This window comes from Miniopterus schreibersii, assembly GCF_964146895.1.
Source record: "Miniopterus schreibersii genome assembly, chromosome: 3".
NCBI lineage: Eukaryota > Metazoa > Chordata > Mammalia > Chiroptera > Miniopteridae > Miniopterus > Miniopterus schreibersii.
The window spans coordinates 10,790,594-10,814,286 of NC_138103.1; the positions used below are offsets into that span (position 1 = coordinate 10,790,594).

The following is a 23,693-nucleotide window of genomic DNA, read 5'->3' on the forward strand; positions in this document are numbered from 1 at the left end:
GGAAGGGGCCTCGAAAAGGGCTCCTATTGTCTGTTGACCCCAGGATATAGCCCTCTCAGTGACTTCCCCTCCCTGCCAGGAACAGGCTAGCCCCATCCCCTACCCCACCACCACCATTCTAACACACCACCAAAAAGTGAGCCAGGCCATTTTCTGCTGTTTATTGACAGCTGACAGTACCTCCCTGCCCAGACCCCCCTCCCCACCTGCTGGAACCCCAGCCTGGGCTACCCACTAAGGAGAGGCCAGGTGGACGACCAGGTGTATCCATTAGGGGAAGCATCACCACGTGACAACTGGAAGGGGCCCTCACATGCCCAGACTCCACCTTGGCTGACCCCCTCCACCCGCCTGCATCAAAATCGCTGGTTTTTGGCATTTTTAATTGTTTTTTTAAAAGAAATGTCAAAGTTATGTCCAACACATGTGGATCAGCAAACACAATAGAGGAGGCCGGTCAGTACTTTTTGGAGGGATTGGGGGTGAGGAGAGAAAGAGAGAGGGCGAGAACAACCACACGACACAGCCTTGGACCATGAGCAGAAGCATCCGTGGGAATTCAGATGGGGGTGGGCTGGCTGCCTACTTGGGGCCTGGGGAGGGAGAGTCAGGCACACTTTCACACGCGCCACACGCAGCCTGGCATGCACTCCCTGCACCGACTGCTGTCATCTGGCTGACCCACCACTTCATGCTGTGCACACAGCTCCCCGGAAACCCAGACAGACCTTTACAGCAGCACCCCCCAGAAAGGAGGGAGCCCTCCCCACCGTCTCCACGGCGTGGAGGACACGGCCCAGCAGCAAGGCACATCCTTCGAGTTCTTCAGACACAGAGAAGTTAGGAGAGAGAGCAGAGGGAGGCCCTGGTGGAGCAGAGACCCTTCCCTAGACCCCAGCCTACTGTTTGTGCTACTGGACCAGGGGTCTGGCCACTCCTGGATAAAGGGAAGGAAGGACTGACAGTGGCCGGGGCCTCTAACAGCTTTTGTCTCGAGCTAGACTCCAGTGTCCTTGCAGTTGGTAAATGGTTTTCTATAGAATCAATAATATTTTTTCTTTCTTTAAATATATATTCGTTAAAGTTATACCTTTTTGTTTCTGTAGGGAAATCTGCCTCAGCTCATTCCCAATAAATTAATACTCTCAATAGCTTATATTCTGTGGGGTAGAGTGGGGCAGGGGTCCTGACCCCAACCCCTTGTGCTGTGCCAGAGCAGCTGGCAGAGGTCCCCAATGGGCAGTTCTGTGCTGGGCATAGGCCTGTGCTCTGCCACTGATTGGGGAGGGGGCTAGCGTGGCTGCCCCCCCCTCCCACTACCTCCCAGGGTGGGCCCAGCATGGACTCAGGGCAGGGGTGCCAGGGGCTGCCCCTCCTCTACACAGTGGGCAGAGCCTGGTGGTGAGTGGGCAGGTGGCCCAGCAGTTATTGCACAGGGAGCAGCAGACAGGGACGGGCACCCACAGGGCAGCAGCATCTGTCCAGAGCCCTTGGGTCCCTAGGGCAGGCAGTCTTCCAAGCTGGGCATCCTGCCTGGGCCCAGGGGGCAGGAGTTGTGCTTGTGCAGGGACTGGGCAGCACGATCCACCCCCGCCTCGTGGCCCTGGCAGGCTGTCCCCTGCACCCTGCCCATTTGCGCCGTGCCCAGAGATGCCCATCCTGAGGTAAAGGTCAGTGTGCAGCCGGAGCCCAGGTAGAATGAGTGGGCCCAACGTGGGCTGCATCACTCCAGCATGGCGTCCAGTTGGTCTGCAAGGTCATCAAACATGCTGCCGATGTCGTCCAGGATGCTGCCCGTGCTCTTCTCTGTGGCAGAGGGGCTGGGGGGGGGGGCGCAGCGTGAGTAGAGTAGGGCAGGGTGGGGCCAGGGGAAAAGGCCTCGCCCTCCATTCACGCCAGCAGTGCGTGGGCGGGGCCACCTGAAGGCCACACCCCCGGCCCTTCCCCTGCCACGCCCTTGATTTCGGCCAGAGCACGGCAGCCTCAGAATATAGACCACTGGGGGAGGAGTGCAAGCCCCACCCACGCCGGGCCCCGCCCCACTGTGTAAGGTGTGGGTCTGTCCGAGACCGCGGCCTCAAGGCACCGGTTACGCCCCTCCCCGCCCCACTCAGCCCTAGCTCATACCCTACATGTTCAGTTGTGCGCTAACCGGAGAGGCACCCCGACTCTTCCACACCCACACCAGACCCCACCCCGCACCTACCGCAGGCCCTGGGCGTCCTCCTGCCGGATCTTTTCTTCTACTGCTTGCAGCGCGGCCGCCAGGCATGCGCTGGTCTCCTCCAGCTTCTGCCGGGCGCTGTCCCCAAGCAAGGCGCCCTCGGACGTGGCAGGGGGCCCAGAGGCGGCGGCGGCAGCGGCGGCAGCGGCGGCGCGCGGCGGCTTGGTGGGCACGTGCAGCGCGGGCCCCGGAGATGGGGGCTTGGCGGGGCTGGCGCTCAGCGAGGGCGGCGTGCTGGCTGGCTTGGCGAGGGCAGCGGGCGGCTGGCGCGCCGGCGAGGGTGTGGGCGACGGGTTGGCGCTGCCTGGCTGCAGCCCCGCCGCGGCCTTGGCCGGCTTGGGCGCCGTGGGCGGTGGCGGCGGCTTGGGAGACACGGGCGGCGGCGTGCCATGGGCACATTTCACCTCTGCGGGGAGGAGGAGACTCGCACCGCTGCGGGAGGTCGCGCTGTGCGCACGCTGCCCATCCCGGCATAAGCCCTACCGCAACACCGTGCCTCAAACCCGGGAGCGGGAACACGGCACTCAGCTCTGCTGAGGCGCAGCCGTCCGCTGCCCCTCCCACCCCAGCCTCCCGGGGCAGCCAGGGGGCGTGCTTGCCCCATGCAAACCTGGTTGCATCACTGCTTCCAAATCCCTCCCAGTCCGCACTCCGCCCCACCTCCCCCGCCACTTTATCCCGTTCCAGGTGTGGCCCTTTGGTTGCTTGATTGCCACAGGGCCTTTGCACCTCTGATCCTTTTGCCTGGAAGCCTCTTCCCTCCCTCCTGAGCGCTGGGGTCACTCTCCAGCTGGTTCAGAGTCGTCTCTGACCCAGCATCCTGCACCTGTCCTCCCTCTACAGGTGCTATTACTGGGTTTCTGTGCCTCCTTCACTGAGTAACTTGAGGACCAGTTACCCTCCTCTCTGCTCTGGGTTGGCAAAGTTGTCCTACAGGTGGATGTATGAGACAGTATGAGAACACTTTTCCACCCCACCCCACCTGGCTGCCATCAAATCCGAGAGAAAAACCCTTCATACCATGGAGTAGGGAGGTGGGGTGGAGGCCCTTCCCCAAATGGCTCCCTCACCTACCTGGGCTGCCAGGACCTGGCAGGGGCACCTTCTTGGAGGCAGGCGTGGGTGACCCCTGGATCCTGGGCACCGGCTGAGCCAGGACTGGCTTAGGAGAGACAGGTGGCTTGGCTGGCTTCCGGGCATCACTGTCTGGTGGGGGTAGCGCAGGCAAGTGCATCCGGTCAGAGGGTGGGGACTCGGCAGGTGGGGGTGGTGGGGGCAGCTCCAGGGGTCCAGCTTGCTCAGAGCCCAGTCTGCGGCGCACAGTGCCAGTGCCATTCTGGTACACTGACAGTGATGGAGGTGGCTCCGGACCTGCCTCCCGCTCCTTGGTCTTGGGCCTGCGTTTGACCGTGTCGGACTCAGTCAAGATGAACTTGACATTCTCCTGCTGGCTCTGCTTGGCTCGAATGCGCCTCTTCAGCGTGGAACTGGCCTCCACCCGGGCCAAGGGAGGGCCTTCCCCACTTGCCTCTCCCTTGGCTGGACCTCTAGGCCGCTGCCGGGCAGTGCCATCCTCCACAAAGTGGCCATGATCTACAGGCCCTGCAGGTTCCCCAGGCCCCCGGCGGGCAGTGGCCAGAAGTCCTGTAACAGGCCCACTGAGCGTGCGGCGCCGGTTCACCACCTCTCCATCAGGCCCAATAGCCTCCTTGTGCTTTACAGAGGCCAACACTGTTGCCACCCGGCCTGGCTCTGGGCTGTCAGAGCGAGGTGTGGGGTGGCCCTCAGGGGGCCTACGGGCCACCCGGCCCCCACCCCCGATGGATGACAGCTCGAGCATGGCTGCGATGCTCTTCACACTACCAGCACTGCCTGTGTCCACACTGCCAGCTAGGTCACTAGCCCGCCGGCGCTGTGCCCGGACCCCTAGCTGGCCATCCTCAGTCTCAGCTCCCTTGGTCTCAGCATCAGGTGCTGACTCATCAGCCATGTTGGCGCTGGCCATTGCTGAGCTAGAGCGCTTAGGCGGAGGTGGTGGGGGCCCCTTTTTTCGGGGACGCACAGCAAAGGACTGGCTGCGGTTGACGTTCTTGTCAGCACCAGCAGGTGCTCGCACTGAGTGGCTGCGACCTACACGCCGCTGGACTGTGGCATAGGGCCCCGCAGCAGCTGGCACCAGCAGCTCATCCCGCTCTGGCTCGCTGTCAGACGCTGCATAGCGATTCAGGCTGTGGGCGCGCTTCTTGGGCCGCCCTGGCTCCACATCGGCCTCAGGAGGCAGACACAGCATGGGCACAGGTGCAGGTGCAGGTGCAGGTGCAGGTGCAGGAGTGGATGCAGGCCCAGGAGGAGCTGGCCCTGCCTCACTCTCCACGGGCTGCGGCAGCACATAGGCAAAGCCTCGGTGTGTGGGTGACTGAGGCAGTGAGCGGGGCGACATGGGTCGCTCCATTGGTGGCAGCAGCTGTGGAGTGGGCTTCACCTTGGCTGTGGCTGGGGCTGGACCATGAGGCCCCCCCAGGGCCTGGGGGGAACCTGGCCGAGCTTTAGTGGGAGTCTGGGGGGGTGTGAAGGGGCTGGCACCTGGTGGAAGGACCTGCCGTGGCTTGCCAGGCACTGGGGGCACACTGGCCCGCTTGATGCTATGGCCATGGCGGCTGGGCCGAGCCTCCTTGGGTGGAGTACCAGGGGCTGGACCCTCATCCAGTAGGTACTCCTGGCTTCGTGACATAGGGCTGCCAGGCCCAGGGAACCCATCACCCAGCAACTCTTGAGAGCTGCTTATGTGTCGTGCCCTCCCACCCAGGCTGGGCTCCTGACGCATAGAGGCCCTTGGGGTGGGTGGCAGGTGGTTGGAAGGCTTCTCGGCAGCAGGGGTGGCAGCCCCCTCTGCAGGGCCAGTCATGGCAGCCTGCAGCTCACCACTGAGCTCGCTGTCCTGGAAAGTGGTCATCTTCGGAGACTGGCAATCAGCTGGGGCAGGTTCAGGTGGGGGCGGTGACTCAATGGCCATCACTTCAAGGGACTGCGGTGCCTTCTGGCGCAGAGGTCCCCCTTCATACTTGGCGTACTCTGCCTTCTGCAACTCTGCCAGTTTCCTCACTGCCAGCATCAGCTTCTTCTGGTGTCCTGAGTGGGGCATGGGGCAGGTCAGGCCAGGGAGGGTGGCAAGGACCAGGAAGTGGTGGGGGCTGGGGCCTCACCCAGCTTGGTGATTCCAATCTCCTGCAGGTCCTCCCAGGTGATGTCAGTGATAAAGTCGATGTTCTCATAGCCATTGTCCACCAGCACCTTGTAGTACTGGGCCAGGCCGATCATAGACAGCCACACGGCCAGGTTAGCCTACAGAGCAGGGGACACAGAGGGCAGCCCAAGCTGGCTACCCACAGCCTGCCAGCTACTTGGAGCTGCCGGGGGAGGGGCACCGGGCCAGCCCCATACGAACAGACAGAGGACAAACCAACAGAAGTGTCAGCTTTGGAGACAGCGCAGCCCCAGCAGGAGCCCAAGGTCAGCTCACATGCACGTGCAAACACACGCAAACACACACACACAGGGTGACCTTATCTTCAGGACACCACTTGGGGAAGAACACACTTCCTCACCTGCCCAGGCAACCATGGGAACAGCACCCAGGTGGACACGCATCACACATCATGGACGCAGACATACAGTATCACCAACCAGATACGTGTACACGCGTACCCTGGATGACAGCCATACACGGGCACTGACACCCCTCTATGTCATGCTCACGCCCTCTCGCAACTTCCCTACCCACATCAAGCACAGTCATACCACCACCTCACACGTGTGTGCAAACAGCCATGATAATCTTCACCCAGTACCACCCAGTACCACCCAGTGGCTTTGTGAATGGTATCCATCCGTCCACACTCCCAGTAGGACATCACTAACGCACCAACGCACAGCATACTCGCACAGAGCAAAGTGAGGCCCATGGGACCCTGACGTGCTCACTGGGAGGACCCCCGAGCAGCTGACTGAGTGCGCCAAGGTGGATGAGTATAAACCTACCTGTCCCTGACCCACAGCCCTGGGGGCTCTTGGTGGTCATAGCATTTCCCCCATCGATGGAGGAGAAATCACAGCTCTGCATGAGGACCAGAGAGGCAGCATCGATGCAACAGGCCCTGGGCCTACCTTCTCCTGGCCCAGAACCTGTCCCACCATATGAGTGCCTGTTAGTAATAGCACGGCCTGCAGTCAGTGCGGGTGTCAGCTGCCAGCACAGCTGGCACATGCAGTTGAATGTGTGGATCTGTGAGTGCAGTCATCAATGGGCACCTTGAATATATTTAGTGTGTGCTGTCTGTGTACATGAAGCATACTCACACACAAATCTTCCCCACGCATATGCCTGGGTATGTGCAAGCATATCCCATCAACGCAGGTCCCTCTCTGGTGTCTGGGTGAGCGTGCAATGGACAGCACTGCAGGGGTGTCGGGTGTCCCTGCGTGACTGCCTGAATATGGAGGGTCTCTCTGCAGGAGCATGTAGTGGAGAGTAGTACTCTCCCCTCGCCCTGATGGCCTTCACAGGTTGTCACCCCTGTTCCTGCCTCAGGAAGGCTGGCCCCAGTGCCTGTGATGGACAAACGCCGTCCAGGTGGGCCACTGCTGAGGGACCGTCTTCTGGTCTCCTCTCCCTGGAGCCCCAGAAGGCAGAGGAAGGCTGGAGCCAGGGAGGCAGTCTGTCTATCTGCCCATCCTGGGCCCAGTCACCAGGGTGCAGGGAGTCTTACAGGTTTGTGCTCAGGCAGCCAGTCGGGGATGCTGAGGCTGCTGATCTCTGCTGTGATCTTCTTCCGGTGGCCTGGCTTAGTGACCCCGATGGCAGTGAGGTCCTAGGGAGGAGAAGCAGGTTAGCTGGAGGTTAGGGGCCCATTTCTGGGTCATGGCTGGTGGCCAGCCTGCAGAGAGCTTACCTCAGGGGTCATGCGGCTGATGGTGGGCAGGTCATAGCCGGCACTGAGGAAGTTGGGGGCATACAGCTGCAGCTGGAATGTGGCGAGCCACTGGCTAACAGCCTCAGCACTCTGGAAGACACAAGGCACCCGCTGCAGGCCCGCCCACGTGCCCGCCCACCAGGTGCACACCCCAACCACCGCAGTGCCTCCTCTGTGTAAGCTCAGTCTGCCGTCCACTGGTCCATGTGCAGCTAGGCCCCAGTCAGTCTGGCACCGGTGCTCCCTCCTCACTCTGTGGTTCTGGATGCCGCCGTCTCGAGCATCTTGCAGCACTGCAGCATCGTTCTGTGATCTCCACCAGGAGGGTCCAGCTGCTCCCTGACCGTCCCCCCCATTCCTGCACCAGGGACACCCTGCAGTGTGGCCCCATGTGAGGGACTCTGGGAAAGGGGCCTCAGCACTGCCCCTCACTCCCTGGAAGGTGAGCTTTGCCCAGAAGTATGCAGGACTCAGCCAGCAGCTCCCACCTTCCCCAGCACGCAGGTCATGTACACAGATCCCTTCTCACCCATGTACACAACTCGTTTTGTCTCACACCTGTCATTTCACACACACACACACACGTACATGTGCCCGCCTCACAGCCATACCATACACACATGCATACCCTTGTTCACTTCACACCTGTGCACACTTCTTACACATAATTAGTTCACGTGCGCAGTCCACACAATAGACAACACCTACACACACAGACTGAGACAGACAGAAGGAGGGGGCTAGCCTGTCAAGAGCCCCGGGCTGTACTGTGGCCAGGCCAGGCAGGCTGCCCTGGGCACCCCTCCCTGCTGCCAGCCCAGGCCCTGTACCTTGCCCTCCGATGCTGGCTCTAGCTTCTTGGATGGCAGTTCCGCATAGACCTGCCCAGCATGGGCCACTGGAGGCTGGGACCGGGCTGCACCTGGGGATGAGAGGGCATGGTGGGCCAAAGTTTGCTCAAAGGCCACCTCTCGGCCAAGACAGCAGTGCTGCATCCTTGCCTTACCTGCAGAGCCCTCCAGAGGCTTGACAGGGCTGTCCCCAGGGCTGGACTCGGAAATGGATTTCTGGGAGAGCACTGTTGCCAAGAGCTGCAACCCAGACAGACCAGCTGGCCAGCACTGCTCTGGGCCCAGGCCACCCCAGCCCTGCCACCACCCTACCCACCTTGACCCCTTCGGAGCCTGCATGCAGGGTGTGGGCACCACTGCTCCTGCCAACAGCCACACTGCTCAAGCTGCCACTGCGGTCTCCACCTGCCAGCACAAGGAAAAATCAGCTGGTGCTGGCCCTGCCTAGCTTGGGAGCTGCCTTGCAAAAGTGCTGTTGTCCCTGCCCTCCAGAGGCCCCTCACCTACCTGCAAAAGGCTTCCTCAGCACCCAGATCTCTTCAGGGGGTGCAGAGGGTCCTGACAAGCTGCCTCCCTGGGGTGGGCTTGGTTCAGCACCTGCTCGGGAACCTGTGGGCCAAGTATGGCCTCCCTGAGTCCTGGACCAGCCCAGGCCTGGGAACCTGATACTGAGAGGAGGGTGTCCCCTGGCCCGACCCTGAGCCTAGGTAGAAGCCCAACACATGCACACCTCGGGGGTCAGCACTACAGTCTCCTCCTGCCCCGAGAGACCCTTAGAAGACCCCCCTCCCTACCCCAGACATTTGAGAGCAGGAGAATGGCAGAGAGGAGCCCAAGCCAGGATATCCCACCAGTGGCCCTGTGGTCCTGTTGGGGGCGGGGGAGTATAGGTTGCCAGAGGGTGCAACCTCCTCTGTGCCAGGGGAACAGGGAGGAGGGAAGAGGCTCCCAGGAGCCTGGGGCCAGGATCTCTACCCCAGGAAACTAGATTCCTGTGAGTAGGCTGGCTGCATTTCCTAACTGGACCACTCTGCTCTTTTATCCCACCTATCCATCTCTGTGATCTCACCAGTCCCCTGCCTGAAACCACTCCATGGCCCTGTGGCCATGTCCTACACCTCTCTCCCTCTTCCTCACTGTGCCAGCCACATTGGCCTCCTTTGGACCCTTACACATATGATGTTCTTTCCTGCCTCAGTGCCTTTGCACACGTGGGTCCCACTGCCTGGATTGCTCTGCCTGGAGCCAGTCCCTCCCATTTCTCAGGGCCTTCTCTGGCCACCCTATCTAAAGCAGGTTGCTTGGCCAGCGTGGCTGGGTGGTTGAGAATCGACCTATGACCCAGGAGATCCCAGTTTGATTCCTGGTCAGGGCACATTCCTGGGTTGTGGGCTCAACCCCCGGTGGGGGACGTGCAGGTGGCAGCCAATCAATCATGCCTCTCATCATTGATGTTTCTACCTATTTCTCCCTCTCCTTTCCTCTCTCTGAAATAAAAAAACAAACAAATTTAACACATTGTATGCGGGAAACGTATTTATACGTTTTACATTGACTGGTAGTAGAGCGCGCGATGAAAACTACCTGTAAACAATGTGTTCAAAATAAATAAATAAAATAAGGCAGTTCTCCATCTACATTCTCTGTCATTGGCTGGTATGTTCATTCCATGTTTACTTCACTGTCCCTTCTCCCCTCCCTCCCTGGGGGCAAGCTCCTTGAAAGCAAGAATGATGCCCATCTGAGTCACCACCTATTCCTAGTGGCCGGCGTACGTCTGTTGAATAAATGAAGGAATGGGCATGAGGACACTGACGAGGAGATAGCTGGCAGCGTACACTTCTGGACACCACTCTGGACCCTACACCTAACAAGAGCCAGAGTGTGGTCTTTGCCCTGCCATCCAACACACATGCGCACTTCCTTCCTTTTGGCCCCCAAGCCCAGACCTAGGTAGGACTTGCCTGCTCGCTTGACAATGGCCTCGCCCAGGGAGGATGGGAAGTAGCCCACCCGGTCATTGCCTGTCCGGTTGTCATGGATACAGCCCTTCCACCGACCATCTGGATGCTGCTCAAGGACCTGACCAGATGAGGTGGGGAGAACACACTCAGGGAGACTTCTGGGTCAAACAGGTGGGTGGCCTGGGCCTCCTGCCCAGACCCCCAGGCTCCCCAATTGCAAAGGGAGAAATGCTGTGGGGTGAGCCTCCCAGGTCCCACCCATCTCTGCTCCAGCAGCCCCAGGCCATTCTTACTGTGATGATATCCCCAGCTTTCACGTTGAGGCTGGTCAGATCATAATTGTTGCAATAATCTTGGGTTGCCCGGACCTGCAGAGCCGCCGAGGCCTCTGGGGACACAGGAGGTAGACTCCCCAGTCCTTCAAACCAGCCTGGCCCAGGCCCTGCTCCAGATTCCCTGCCCCGCCTGGGCCCACCTCGCAGCAGCTGTTTGATCTCCTTGCTGGCCTGGGACGTGGTGAACTGGTGTACGATGTCCAGGGCTGTCTGGCTGTATGTGTTCCTCACATGGGCATTGATGCCACTCTGCGTGTGCCAGAGGGTGAAGTCTGTCAAGAGCCCCCCATTCCCTCACCCCTGCCTGGACCCAGCTTCCCCTGGGCCTCCAACTCACATCCAGCAGCAGCCGAACCACTTCTGTCTTCCCGCACAGTGCAGCCTCGTGCAGGGCCGTGCCAGACTTGGTCTGGCGGTTAATGTCAATGCCAGCTTGGAGGAGAAGTCTGGCAGGAAGGCAGGGGGAGCAGGCAGGGCCTACAGCAGGAGCCCTCTGTCCCAGCACCCCAAAGCTGAGCCCCGATTTCCAAGCACCTAAGGATTAACCAGCCCTACTCGCCTCCCTGACAACATGGTACCTGATAGTGACCAAGCACTTGTGGAAGTGCCTGCCCTGTGCTAACCCTTCACAGCAGTTATCTTGTCTTATCCCAACACAGGCACTGCTGTGATGCCCATGGGGAAAATGAGGCTCAGAGAAGTTAAGTGTATCCACAAAATCACCCAGCAAGTGACAGAACTGCAATAGAGCCCAGGCTATGTGGCTATGGATGCCCACTCCCCAGCCCCCTCTAGCACATCCTTCATGTGGGCAGCTGGAGGTATCCTTGGCATCCAGAGGCCTGACCCTGTGCCCACAGCTCCAAGACTGCTCCCATCTTATCACCAAGCCAGGAGCAGAGCCCCTGAGCTGCGAAACCCCACCCCACTCCCACACAACCATACCTGATGATGTCAATGTGGCCATTCTTGGCTGCCAGGTGCAAGGGGCTGGTGCCATTGGGGTCAGTGGTGTCCCCCGGCCGGGGCTCCAGCAAGGCTGTGCACATGTTGCTGCTCAGGAGCAGCTGGACCACCTTGAAGGAGGGGTCAGAGTAGGGGGACACCCAGAAATAGGCCAGAGGGTTGCAGGTCTGTCTCCGACTCCAACCCCAGGAGAGGAAACAGAGTAGGAGTGCCTCTCAGCTCCTGGGAGACTTACCCCAACGCGGCCGAACTCACAGGCCAAGTCCAGAGGTGTCTTCCCCGAGTTGTCCACCATGCATGGGTTGGACTGGTGCTGCAGCAGCATCTCGGACTGCAGGGCCCGCAACGCGCAATCAGCCCCAGGGTGTCCATCGGCTCATGCCTCCCCAGACACCCTGCAACCCCTGAGGTGGTCCTCACCACATCATAGTGACCGTGCTGGGCCGCTAGGTGAAGGGGGATGTGGCCCTCATCTGATGGGATGTTCACCGCCGAGCCTGCCTTTAGCACCAGCTTCATGGGCTCCTTCCGGCCCTGCCAGGCCGCGTAGTGCAGTGGCCGCATGCCTGCGGACAGGCAGGGGCCATTGGGAGCTGGTCTCTAACCCTGAGCCCACCTCTGACTTGCAGGATGCAGATCCCATGAGGACCTGCCTAGACCCCACCTGAGACCCTCGGTGGAGACCTCAATTGAGGAACTATCCAGTCCTCAAGGGACCCCTGACCTCAACTCGGTACCTGGCTTGAGGTCCCTGACAGGCCTTGCCTTTGTTGTCCTTGATGTCCACAGCAGCCTGGGCCTCCAGCAGCAGGGTGATCAATTCCGTGTTGCCATTCAGGGCCGCATGGTGCAGGGCAGAGAAGCTGAGGCAGGTGACAAACACATATGGGCAAGGACTCAGGCACCCAGCCTTCCCCAGGAGCCCTCTGGCCACCATCCCAGACTGATATCTCCCTGGCTAAGAACTCACCCATCTGGGTCCTGAAAGTTGACATTGATCTTCTTGGTGGAGCCCAGGAGCTCTGGGAGTGGGAAGGAGACACAGTGAGGGAGGCGCTGTCCAGCCCTTCCTGCAGCCTGCCTGGGTCCTAGCCCCCTCTAGCAGCTCAAAAGCAGGCAGACGGTGCTAGCTGGCTCCCTGGCAGGCTCAGAGCCAAAGTTATCTAAGTGTTTAGTCTAGAAACATTCATTCATTCATTCATTCATTCAACTCTGTTCCCTGCACTCAGCTCCAGGTACCACCAGCTTTTGGGTCTCGGTTTCCCCCTAAATAAACTAAGATGTTAGGAGGTTCACAGGGACAAGGTCTCCAGGTCTGTCCCTGCCTGGGGACAGAAGCCAGGGTTGTGCACCCACACAGGCACACACATGTGCACATGTATCCCCTGCCGATAGTGGGAGGGAGAGAGCCAGCCCAATCTGTCTCTCAGAAGGACCCAGATGGGCCGGGGGTGGCCCGAGAAGGCTGGGACACCTAGAAATGAGGGTATCTCTGAGGGAAGATCTGCATTTCTAGGATGCAGCCTCCCCCCACTCCCAGCTTTGGGCCTGGCCAGTACAGATGAGCCCCATCCAGCAGGGTAGGAAGGGGAGGTAGGTGATTGGGCCAGTGCCTCTGAGTGACCACATGAGAATGGTCACCTCATCTATAGGTGCACGCGTAGGTCCTAGGATTAACCACCTGAAGCCCAAGGGGCCCAAGCCCTCCCTTTTGGGTTCTAGTCTCCTCCTGGGGCCCCCAGAAGCTGCCTGCCAGAAGGAGGGGGGCCCACTGATACCCTCCCTCCCTGTGGGCTCAGGTCCAGTCAGACTTGGGCCAAGCCCCTGCCTGTCTAGGCCATGGTTACATAACCCATTTGTGGGTCAGTTGCTCCATGAGGGAGGGAGGGCCTAGCAGGACAGAAGCCCCTTTGTCCAGGCCCAGGACAGGGATGGGGGCAGGGGGGCCCAAGGACATGGAACCAAGAGAGTCGAGTCAGAGGGGCTGCTGCAGAGCAGCTCAATGCAGGATGTAGGTCCCCCAACGGCCCACAAAACCTGCAAATCAGACAGGCCTGAATTCGAATTCTCACTCTGTCCTTTACTACCCCTATAGCCTTGGCGCTGAGCGCAAAGGGGGCTAATAGGGCTGGCCTCGAAAGCCTAAGGATGTTTCCAGACATAAAGCATGAAGGGTCTAGCAAGAAATCGGCTCAGCAAGTGGTGATGACTAATATTAGCTCTATGGGAACCCCACCCACACCCTCCAGTCATGGGGGGCTTCTCCTGTGCAGAGCAGAGGCTCCAGGAAGAGAGGCATCACCACTCCCTGCCCCTCCTCTCTGCTCAGACACTCTGCTGGCCCTGAAGTCCACCTTCATTGGCAGCAATGCCACTCTTCCCTCAGTGGTCCAGGCCAAAATCTTGAAGTCAGCCCCGAGTCCCTTTCTGACTACCTTAAATCTTCTCCATTGGTAAATCCTGTCAGCTCTATCTTTAAGACACTCTCAAAGCACACTCACGATCTTACCACTTCTCTCCACTGCCACGGTCACCACCCTAGGCCAGGTCAGCATCTTTAGAAGAATCACTGCCATCACCTCCCCACAGAGGGGAATTGGATTGAGGCTGTCCTCAATTCCTCCTTGCCCCCTTCAGTGTAGCCTCCATACCCAGGGGAACCCCAGTAGAAAATGAATCTGATCCCTCTGCTCCTCTCCAGAAGCCCCTCCAACAGCACCTGTCTCACTGGGCAATGGCTCTGCATGATGCAGCCCTTTGACGTCCTCAGCACCCGTCCCAGCCATATAGTGGCACTCCATCACACTGGCCGCCCTGCCACAGAAACTCTGCGCTTGTTATATATGTGTGCAGGCTTTTCTTCCCCTAGTTATTCCCATGATTCCCTCCCTCATGTCCTTTGTGTCTTTATCCAAATGTCCCCTGTCTGGTAATCCTCCCCCTGGCTTCTCCACCTAAAATGGTAACCCCCCCTCCATCCCATGTCTGTTGTATTTTTCTCTTTAGTCTCCATCACCATTATTGATCTTGTCTATTGTCCATCTCCATCGCTAACTGCTAGCTCCAAGAGGACAAGGATTTTTATTTATTTTGCTCACTGCGGTACCCGTGGTGGCTGAAACAGTGATGGGTACATACAAGCTGCTCAGTAAATCAGAGGCTGAAGTCATGTCCTACCTAGTCCCACTCATTCTGTCCACCTGCCAGGGCCAGTTTCAGGCATGTGACCTGCAAGACACTCAGAAGGGCCTCCCTTCTGGTTGGGCACTCTGCTGTTGCCATCTTAAATTCTTTTTTGTTGTTCCAATAGAAAAATGATATTAACTCAAAGAGAAACCTCTGAAAAATGTACGAGTTTTTTCCTAATAAACATTATGGGGTTTCTAAGCCTACATTATGCTCAATACTTTTATCTGTTTTACAGAATGCCCTCTTTAATTCTTTGAACAATTTTTTAGAATCCTCAGTGTGAGAATATATTAGGGTAACTCTGACTAAAGAGATACAGCAGAAATAATAAAGGGTTTTATTCCTTAACTTTAAACCTCCCTTATTTCTGGCCTATTATGGGACACACATCTACATCTGTTCATTCAAACTGCTATTTTCAATTCTTAATTTTGGACAAAGCATCCATGTTTTCATGTTGCACTGGGCCCTGTGAATTGTGCAGCCTGGCCTGCCACAGTTCTTTATTAAGTTGAAGAGAATGAGACATGGCTGTCCTGTAGCACCCCTCACCCTGTACAGTGCACACTCAGGACATTCTCCAACACCCCCCCACACACACACACACACCACTCTGCTCAACTCTGTTTGCCTCCCCCCACTTTTCTTAGTTCCAGTTCTTTTTTTTCTTTTTTTTTTAAATCCTCACCCGAGGATATTTTTTTCCATTGCTTTTCAGAGAGAGTGAAAGAGAGAGAGGGAGAGAGACATTGATGTGAGAGAGACACACTGATTGGTTGCCTCCCGCATGCACCCCAACTGGGGCCTGGTATGGAGCCTGCAACCAAGGTACATGCCCTTGGCCTGAACTGAACCCGAAACCCTTCAGTCTGTGGGCCGATGCTCTAACCACTGAGAAAACCACCTAGGGCTAGTTCTAGTTCTTAGTAGCCAGTTCTCAGCTCTCCCACAAGACTTCCCAGTCCAGGCCCCTTTCCTCCCTCCCACAGCTGATGCCTCCCAGGCAGCTGCTGAGCCAGGTTCTCTAAGTGGAACCCATAGCCAGGCCAGGTGCTCATCTGGCCATACTTGTTGAAATTTCAGAGGTGCAGGAAGTGACACAGACACCAGTGGAGGACGAGTCTCCATCCCAAAGGAAACCACCTCTCACATGAGGAGGAGCATCATGCTAAGGTCGTTTCACCCCTCTCCCTGCCACTGGTCTCCTCAAAGAGGAAAATAGCTGGAATTGGATGGAGGGGAGCTTGAGGTTTTGGAGCAGTCCTCCAATTCCTGTGGGACACACTGGACACTGAGGAAGGTCCCAGAACTGAACCCTGCATGGGACTGGGGAAGTGAACCCGGCGGAGACAGGTGCTCTGAATGAAGCTGGAGCAGAGCATGGCTGGAGGGACCTGGGTAGGTGGGGGAGAATGAGGCAAGTGGAGAGCAAGTTGAAAGTCCTAGGAGCCCCCTTTCCCTTTCCACAAGGGCACTAAGTCCTACGGATTCCACATCAGTAATGGCTCATAAACTTCATCCCCCAGCCCGCCCCACAACTTGGGCTCTCCCATCTGTGGTCAGCCCAGCCCTCTTAACTGCTCTGGAACCATCTCTACCTTTGAGGTTAGCTCCAAACTCGAGGCTACAGAGGCCCCAACCCTTCTCCCACCCTACCCTCATGGAATCCCTCTACCCCTCTGCCCAGATGCTCCTCCAACCACAGAAGCCACCCCCGCAGAGCTACAGGGATGTGGTCCTGGTCTTCTCTAGTCCCATCTCAGAGTGACAGAGCCCTATGACCTCCAGGGGGCAAGGTACCCTCCCAGCTTCTCCAGAGGAGCAGGGCCAGTGCAGTCTCTTCCCAACTCTCCCCAGGCAGGGAACTCTGGGTCAGATGCTAGAGGGGAACTATTAGTGAGCCAAGGTGAGAAAGCACAGGAGGGATGGCCTGAAATCTTTAGGGAATTAAGAAAGGGGAGGCTGGGCCTGAAGGAAGGGCAGGGTACCCCCCCCAGCAGAAAGCCAGCCCCACCCAGTATTTTCCCTTCTTTCCCTCAAAGACAACTGCTAAGGGTGTTAGTGCCTGTGGGTGTAAAGGGAGGCTCTCTTCAAGGTGGGATGGGGGGCTGACAGAGCCAAGGGCCACACTGGGAGGCTGGGGCCAAGGGAAGGTGCCGGCATAGGGAGATCATAGGAGCAAGGATTAAGAGAATACATCTGGAGTCTAGGGAGCCCTAGGGAGCACTGCTGGGTGCCCCCCACCCCATGGCCCAAACTCGAGCTGTACTTTGCTGAATCAAAATACATCTTACTCCAAAGCAGGCCAGTGTTGCCATGACGACTGAGCTAATTCATGGAGGGATTTCTCCGTCTGACTTATTAAGCCCGCTCCTATGAGTCAGAGCCCAGAGACCAGTCCAGACAGGGGTGTAAGTAGAGACCCAGGTGAGACCCAGGTAAAGGAAAAAGTCTCTACACCTTCCCTGGGGGGCGAGAGTAGAAGGGAGGAGGAACCCTCAAATCTGATGCTCCCACTTCCCTGGCCTGCCTGCTCTGGGCTGAGGAAATGGTCCCAGTTAGTGCTTACTGAGCACTTAGTAAGAGCCCGGGCTTCATGTTTGCTCTCCCACTGTTCTTACAACAGTGCTAGGAGGCAGGGACCACAAATATCCCCATCCTACAGATGAGGCTTGGAGAGCTGGAGTTATTTATGCCCAAGGTGGCACGACCACGACCACTAGGTGGAAGTCTTGACCTTGCCTTCCACTTCTCAATCCCTCCACCTGCTTTCGAGGCTCAGTCTCCTCAAAACCCTGAGACCCTGAATCCAGCCCCAACTAGGTGTGGAAGGCAAGGCCAGAGTGTGTATGTGTGACTGCAAGGCACAGATGTGTGTCTCTCTAATTGCACGGAGCAGACAGGAGCTGGCAAGCAGGCTCTGCAGAAGGAGGGTCCCTCCGGGGCTCAAGGACATACCTCCCACCTTCCCTGAGTCAGTCTTAGTTCTCAGTATCCTTCCTGGAGAGAGGGGAGGGGGGGCCACCCTGGCTTGCATACCGTCCCTGAGAATGGTGTAAGGAGTGGGGTGCCCAGACTCCACGTGCCATCCTGCAGAGCCCTGCCCGCGCCCCTACAGGTGCCCTGACACACTGACACAGCCAAACGTGCGCAGCCGCACATGTGGCTGGTCCACACGCCCATCCATCCATCTCCAGCAGCCCCCAGGGAGGCTCCCCGTTGAGCTGGGATGAGTGCTGGGATCAGGGCTTCAAGCTCCCAGCCCTTCCCTGGGGCACCCACAGCACAGGCTCATGATGGCCAGTGGGAGACCCCTCCTTCTCCCACAGCCCCCATTCCCATCGGGGAAGCCAGAGAGGACCCGGATCTGAAGCAGGGTCTGCACCTGCTTGGAGCTCAGCCTGGCCTGGGCTGGGCGACCTTGGGCCTCTGCTCCCCTATCAGTAAATGGCCCCCAGCCAGCCATGCCTGGGCAGCCACACCCCCAGCATGGTCCTGCTCCCCCTTCCCTGAAAAGCGTGTTATTAAACATAGAGCGGGAAGGGGGTCTGACAGGGACTATCGGCAGCCCTGAAGCCCCTCACCGCAAGGGGCCCCTCCCTCTCTCCAAGGGGAGGGCATCAGCCTTGCCCTTTAAAGGCCCAGCGGAGACCTCCAGCTGTCAGCCCGCAGCCCGGGGAGGGAAGAGGACCGAGGCATGGAGGGAGGGATGCGAATGTCGGCGACTCGGGAGGTGGGTGTCGCCTGGTGCCCGCTGGGGGGCTCGGGATGACGGCCCAGCGCTCGGTGCCGCCCCTCTCCTTCAGTGCTGGGGGTGCGGGTGTGGAACGAGGTTCTGGGCGCTGCTGGCCCGGCCCCGCCCCGCCCCCGGGGACCGACAGCATCCCCCTCCCCGCCCTGCGCCAGGAGGGGTGAGGGGCTCCGCGCCGGAGGTGGCCCCCGAGCGCGCCGCGGCTCGCACCCCCCACACACGCACACAACCCGGCGCCCCCTACACTCACTGGCTTTCCCCGGACGCGGCCTCTGCAGCAGCCTCTGCGCGGTCCCCACGTCCTCCGCCTTCACCGCCTGCACCAGCTCCTGCTCCTTCCCCATGGCGCGGCCGGGGCCGCAGCGACGCTGCTGCGCTCCGTGCGCTCCGCGCGGCTCAGAGGCGGCGACGGCGGCGGCCCCGCGGCGCCGGACGCATCCTCCTCCCTCCTCCGCCGCCTTTTCCGCCGCCCGCGCCCCTCGCCGTTCTCCGGCTCCGGCTCGGGCTCCCGGCGAAGATGGGGCGGGGAGCGCGTCACGGGCGGGGGGCGGCCCGGAGGCGGGGGCCCGCGGCGGGCGCGAGGCGGGGGCGCGGCACCTGGCACCGCCTCCGGGACGCCTGGGTCCCCCTCCGGTGGCCGCTGACCTCCGTCCGCCCGCGCCGGTCGCGCGCGCCCGGCTCCTTGGCTCCGCCCCTACATCAGGCCGCGTCCTCCCCAGACGCCCCCTCCCCACGTGCGGGCCGCAGGGGTCAGGCCGGGCCTAGGCGGACACCTCGCCGCCCCGGAGCGCTGGGGGCTGGGGGCTGCAGCCGCGGGGGGAATGGACCCTAAGCCCCAACACAGTGGCTGCGCCGCTACGCTGAGCCTGAGAGCGGCTTCCAGAGGCTGCGGGACCCAAGCGGGGGAGTAACTCGGCAGCAGTGGGCGGGCGGGTACTGGGGCAAGGACCCGGGCACGGAAGAGACCCAGGCACCAGCGGTGGCATGGGAGCCGGCTCACCAGAGGCTGTCAGACATTTCTGGCCCGTGGTTCCCGTGGGAGGTGTCGAGAGACTGTGAAGAGGAATCTCCCAATAATGAATTCGGTGTCAGGGAACCCGCACCCCCCCCCCCGCACCCCCTACACACACATACACACCCCGCTTCCACCCTGCACCTTTTTCCCCTGAATCCTCTGGCTCTTTCCACAACCAACCAAACGACACAGGGCAATAACCGCCCCCCAGCCTCAATCTGAACCCCAATCCCAGTGCAGCACCCCCGACTGGGGTAGAGGCCCCACCTATCAACAAGGGGTCCTCAGTCCCCCATCTCCAGCACCAATGGGGTTACAGGCCTGCCCAGCACCAATCTGAGCCCCCACCAAAGGCTGCATACCCTCCAATATCCAGCCCCAGACTCTGACAGCCCCAGACAGGACAGTCTTACTTGACAGATGCTGACACCCCACACACACCCAAAACACACACACAGGTCTCACCCTTCTGACCTCCTGGGCCTCAGGCCCTCACCTTATAATGGCTGCAGCATTCCAGAAACAACAGTCTTGGGGTCTGTCTCCTGGCTCAGGCTGTTTCCTCATTTGCAGGGAAGGGAAGATCATCACCCCAATGGGGCAAGGCTGTTAGGTGAGTTTGCACATATGACAGCCTGATACCCCTCTTCTTACAGCCCAGACCATCAAGCACCTCCAGAAGGAAGGTGACCAGAGGGTGGGGGAGGGGAAACAGCAGCTGGTCATCCCCCCCCCCATGGGGTCTCCCATGAATTTTAGGGAGCAAGCCTGGGTCTGGGCTACCAGAGGGGTCCCTAAATGCAAGGGTCATTTCCCCCATCCTTTATGGTGACCAATTCCCGGGCACCTGCTGGGTCAGGAACTGTGTTTGTCACTTCATAGATGAGCTTGGACTAAATGTGCCCATGTTACAGATTAAGAAACTGAAGCTCAGAAAAGCCAAATGACTCACCTGAGGTCCCAGAGTCTCAAGGTCACGAGTTTTTGCTTAGAACCCACATTAGCTTCTGCACCTGTTCCAGTTCTGCCTCTTATTGGATTTGTTTTTTCAGTCACTCTGTCTTTCTGAGTCTTAGCTTCCCCTCCATAAATGTGGTAAGAATGATATTCCCACCCTGCTGATGTGGCTCAGTTGGTTGGGCACCCTCCCATGCACTAAAGAATCACCAGTTTGATTTTGATCAGGGCACATGGCCGGGTTGCCAGCTCGATCCCCGGTGGGAGGTGTGCAGAAGGCAACCAATTGATATTTCACGCTCACATCAATGTTTCTTTCTCCCTCTCCCTTCTCTCTCTAAAAATCAATTAAAAAAAAAAAAGAATTATATTCCCCTTAGGTTATTTGAGGATACATTGTGATGCAATCAATAAAGCACTTTGCAGTAGAACTTAGTAAGTGCTCAACAAATGGCTGCTGTGAATATTGTGATATTCTTGTGTCTCCCTACCTGGGCTATCCAAGAAGCAACTGTATTTTATTCATCTTTGTATCCACAGACCCTAGTATAGGACACAGGAAACACTACAAAAAAATAAAACAATAGCTTACCATTATTGTGCTTACCATTATTTCTATGTTTTGGCTGGCTAAACCACTCTGGCCTGAGCCTAACATTTGGAGGGCCTAGAGCCAGAGTACAAAAAGATGCCCACACACTGAACGTCTAAATTTTTAAATGTTATAAATCGTGCTAATAACCTGTTAAATAAAATATGTTCTATCATCCTACCCTGACAAATATACCTTCATCATGGCCTGAAAGGCCAAGTTTCAATTTAGAATTCTTGGATTCCTCTGGGTAATGAACTGGCCCCTGCCTGCAACTGCTGTACTTCTGCTCTTTGCCCAGTTCCAGCTCCATCTATACCCCTTAGGCACCCCTCACAACTGGGGTGGGCACCTTGCTGTGTGGTCCACCTTCAGAAAGACAGACCTGGGAAGAGAGCTATACAGATTCTCCTAGATTCAACCTGCTTGGTGAGCCTAAGGTGCTAGGAAGGGTCAGGAAGTCCTAGATCTGCTGCTGGACAGCCCAGTGACCTTGAACAAGCTCCTGACACTCATCTGCCTCATCTGTAAAATGGGCCAGCTGCTCTGACTGTAGCCCAGGGCTGATGGGAGGATCCATATGAAAACAGAGATCTGCCTGGAGTCCCCCAAACCTGGTGATGGGGGCCACAGGGCAGACCAGCTGATCCAGTGGAGGGATTAGGATGCAGAGGTGTGGGACTTGGGCAGCCCTCCAGGAAGTCAGGCCTCAGATCTCATCCCTGAGAGGAGGGGCCGCTGAGCCAGCAGAATTGCTGAGGCTCAGCCTGGAGCAGAGCTGGCGGCCACTTCACTGCAGCCTGGGCTGGCCCCCTTCCCAGCTGCACAGCAGCCTCCACCTGCAGGCCCAGCCCCTGCTTCTGCCCACCAGCTGTGTTCCTGCTCAGGCACTTCCTGGTGCCCCTCTCCACCCCGGAGCCCTTGTGCCCTGCTTCTTAGGTATAGAATGGGGATGACGAATGTACCCTCCCCATGGGCTGCTGGGAGCATGCAGCATATGTTAGCTGCCATGGTTTCTATCGTTCTCCTAGATGCCACCTCTGTAAGCACTCAGCTGGTGCTTGGTACGTAAGAAGGGAATCACATCCATGCATCCTGTCTCCCCTTCCTGCCCAGCAGAGATGCTGGAGCTGCTCAAGCTGGGCAGGAAGAATGGCCTGGTCTGTCAGTAACCTATAGGCATGGAACATGTGCAGCTGCCACACTCCACCCAGAGCCCCCAAAGAAAAGGCAAATAGCTCAGGATCTGTCCCCTGGGCCTAAGGTGGAACCCCACAGACACCTGGCCAAGTCTTCCAACCTTCCCTCAGTGCCACCCCTCTCTCCTGCTCTCAGGTTCCTTTGCTGCTTTGCTTTGGACATCCTTCAGGTGCCGGGGTTCACAGCACTCTTCCTCTTTCAGCCTTTGGAGCCTGCATGTTTGTCTGCCACTCCCAGAGCTGCCTCTGAGCCTGGTGGAGCTGCCCTGGAGGAGCAGGATAGCTCCTGTACTTACAGAGGCAGATGAGGACATATGAAATGCAGGGAACTGCCCGGAGAGCAGTCACCTCAGCCAGAAGGGGTGAGATGGGGGAGAGCTGAGCCCAGCAGGATGGGTTCTATCCTGTTTTAGCTGTGTGCCCTTAAACACGTGACTCTACACCTTTGAGGCTCAGTGTTCTTTTTTTAAAAAATATGTCTTTATTGATTTCAGAGAGAGAGAGAGAGAGAAACATCAGTGATGAGAGAGTCATTGATTGGCTGCTTCCTGCACACCCCCTACTGGGGATCGAGCCCGAAACCTAGGCCTGTGCCTTGACTGGGAATCCAACCATGATCTCCTGTATCCTAGGTCGATGCTCAACTGCTGAGCCATGCCAGCTGGGCGAGCCTCAGTATTCCTGTCTCCTTGGCATAGCCATTGTGAAAACCTGATGCATAATGTAGGTAAAATGCTCAGCATAGTTTGGTGATTCCTCAAAAAGTTAAAGAGAGTTTACCATGTGACCCAGCAATTCTACTCCTAAGTATACAAGAAATGAAAACATGTACACACAAAAAAACCTGTACAGGAATTTTCATAGCAGCATCATTCAAAATAGCCAAAAAGTGGAAACAGAAGTTGAATGAATAAACAAAATGTGGTCTGTCTACACAATGGAAAATTATTTGGCCGTAAAAAGGAAAGAAGTATAGCCCTGGGCGTGGCTCAGTAGTTGAGCATCGACCTATGATCAAGGGGATCATGGCTTGATTCCGGGTCAGGGCACATGCCTGGGATGTGGCCCGATTCCCAGTCGGGAGCGTGCAGGAGGCAGCTGATCAATGACTCTCTGTCATCACTGATGTTTCTATCTCTCTCTCTCTCTCCCTTCCTCTCTGAAATCAATAAAGATATATTTAAAAAAAAAAAAAGGAAATAAGTACTAATACTTGTTATAACTGGATGAATCTTGAGAACATGAAAGAAGCCAAATACAAAAAGCCATATATTGTATAATTCCATTTATATGAAATATCCATACAGACCAATATCCTTGATGAGCACAGATGCAAAAATTCTCAACAAAATATTAGCAAACTGAACTCAACAATACATTAAAAGGATTATATACCATGACATAGTGGGATTCATCCCAGGGATGCAAGGATGGTTCAACATCTGTAAATCAATCAATGTGATACATCACATTAACAAAATAAAGGATAATGACCATATATCATCTCAACAGATTCAGAAAAAGCATTTGACAAAATTAAACATGCCTTCATTATAAAAACTCAACAAAGTGAGTATAGAAGAATCATATCTCAATATTATAAAGGCCATATATGATAAACCCGCAGTTAATATCATACTTAAAGCTTACAGAAAGCTTTTTCTGTAAGATCAGGAACAA

General features: G+C 57.4%; 1 protein-coding gene across 2 annotated transcripts; it reads right to left on the reverse strand.

Moving 5' to 3' along the window:
- Positions 1-138: 138 nt before the first annotated feature.
- CASKIN1 (CASK interacting protein 1) lies at positions 139-18,701 on the reverse strand. 2 transcript variants are annotated; one of them, XM_081131251.1, is made up of 20 exons: positions 18,501-18,701; positions 12,281-12,332; positions 12,076-12,173; positions 11,731-11,876; positions 11,546-11,641; positions 11,290-11,420; positions 10,682-10,790; positions 10,485-10,593; positions 10,303-10,397; positions 10,010-10,127; positions 8,553-8,654; positions 8,362-8,450; positions 8,201-8,285; positions 8,025-8,116; positions 7,174-7,284; positions 6,991-7,092; positions 5,428-5,566; positions 3,299-5,353; positions 2,207-2,630; positions 139-1,820 (listed from the first exon to the last, which is right to left on the reverse strand). In XM_081131251.1, the coding sequence occupies exons 1-20, from the start codon at positions 18,592-18,594 to the stop codon at positions 1,724-1,726; spliced, it is 4,344 nt and encodes a 1,447-aa protein (XP_080987377.1). In that variant the 5' UTR covers positions 18,595-18,701; the 3' UTR covers positions 139-1,723. The 2 variants fall into 2 exon arrangements, with proteins under 2 accessions (XP_080987377.1, XP_080987378.1); XM_081131252.1 differs by lacking the exons at positions 6,991-7,092; positions 7,174-7,284.
- Between the last annotated feature and the right edge of the window lie 4,992 nt (positions 18,702-23,693).

What these genes read in the sequence shown, in the direction of transcription:
- CASKIN1 (XM_081131251.1), bottom strand. Translation starts at nt 18,594, where the DNA reads ATGGGGAAGGAGCAGGAGCTGGTGCAGGCGGTGAAGGCGGAGGACGTG. An exon ending in TGGTTCGGCTGCTGCTGGAT is followed by an intron (nt 10,594 to 10,681) that starts GTGAGTTGGAGG and finishes TGGCACACGCAG; the next exon opens with AGTGGCATCAATGCCCATGT. An exon ending in GAGGACGCCCAGGGCCTGCG is followed by an intron (nt 1,821 to 2,206) that starts GTAGGTGCGGGG and finishes CCCCCCCCCCAG; the next exon opens with CCCCTCTGCCACAGAGAAGA.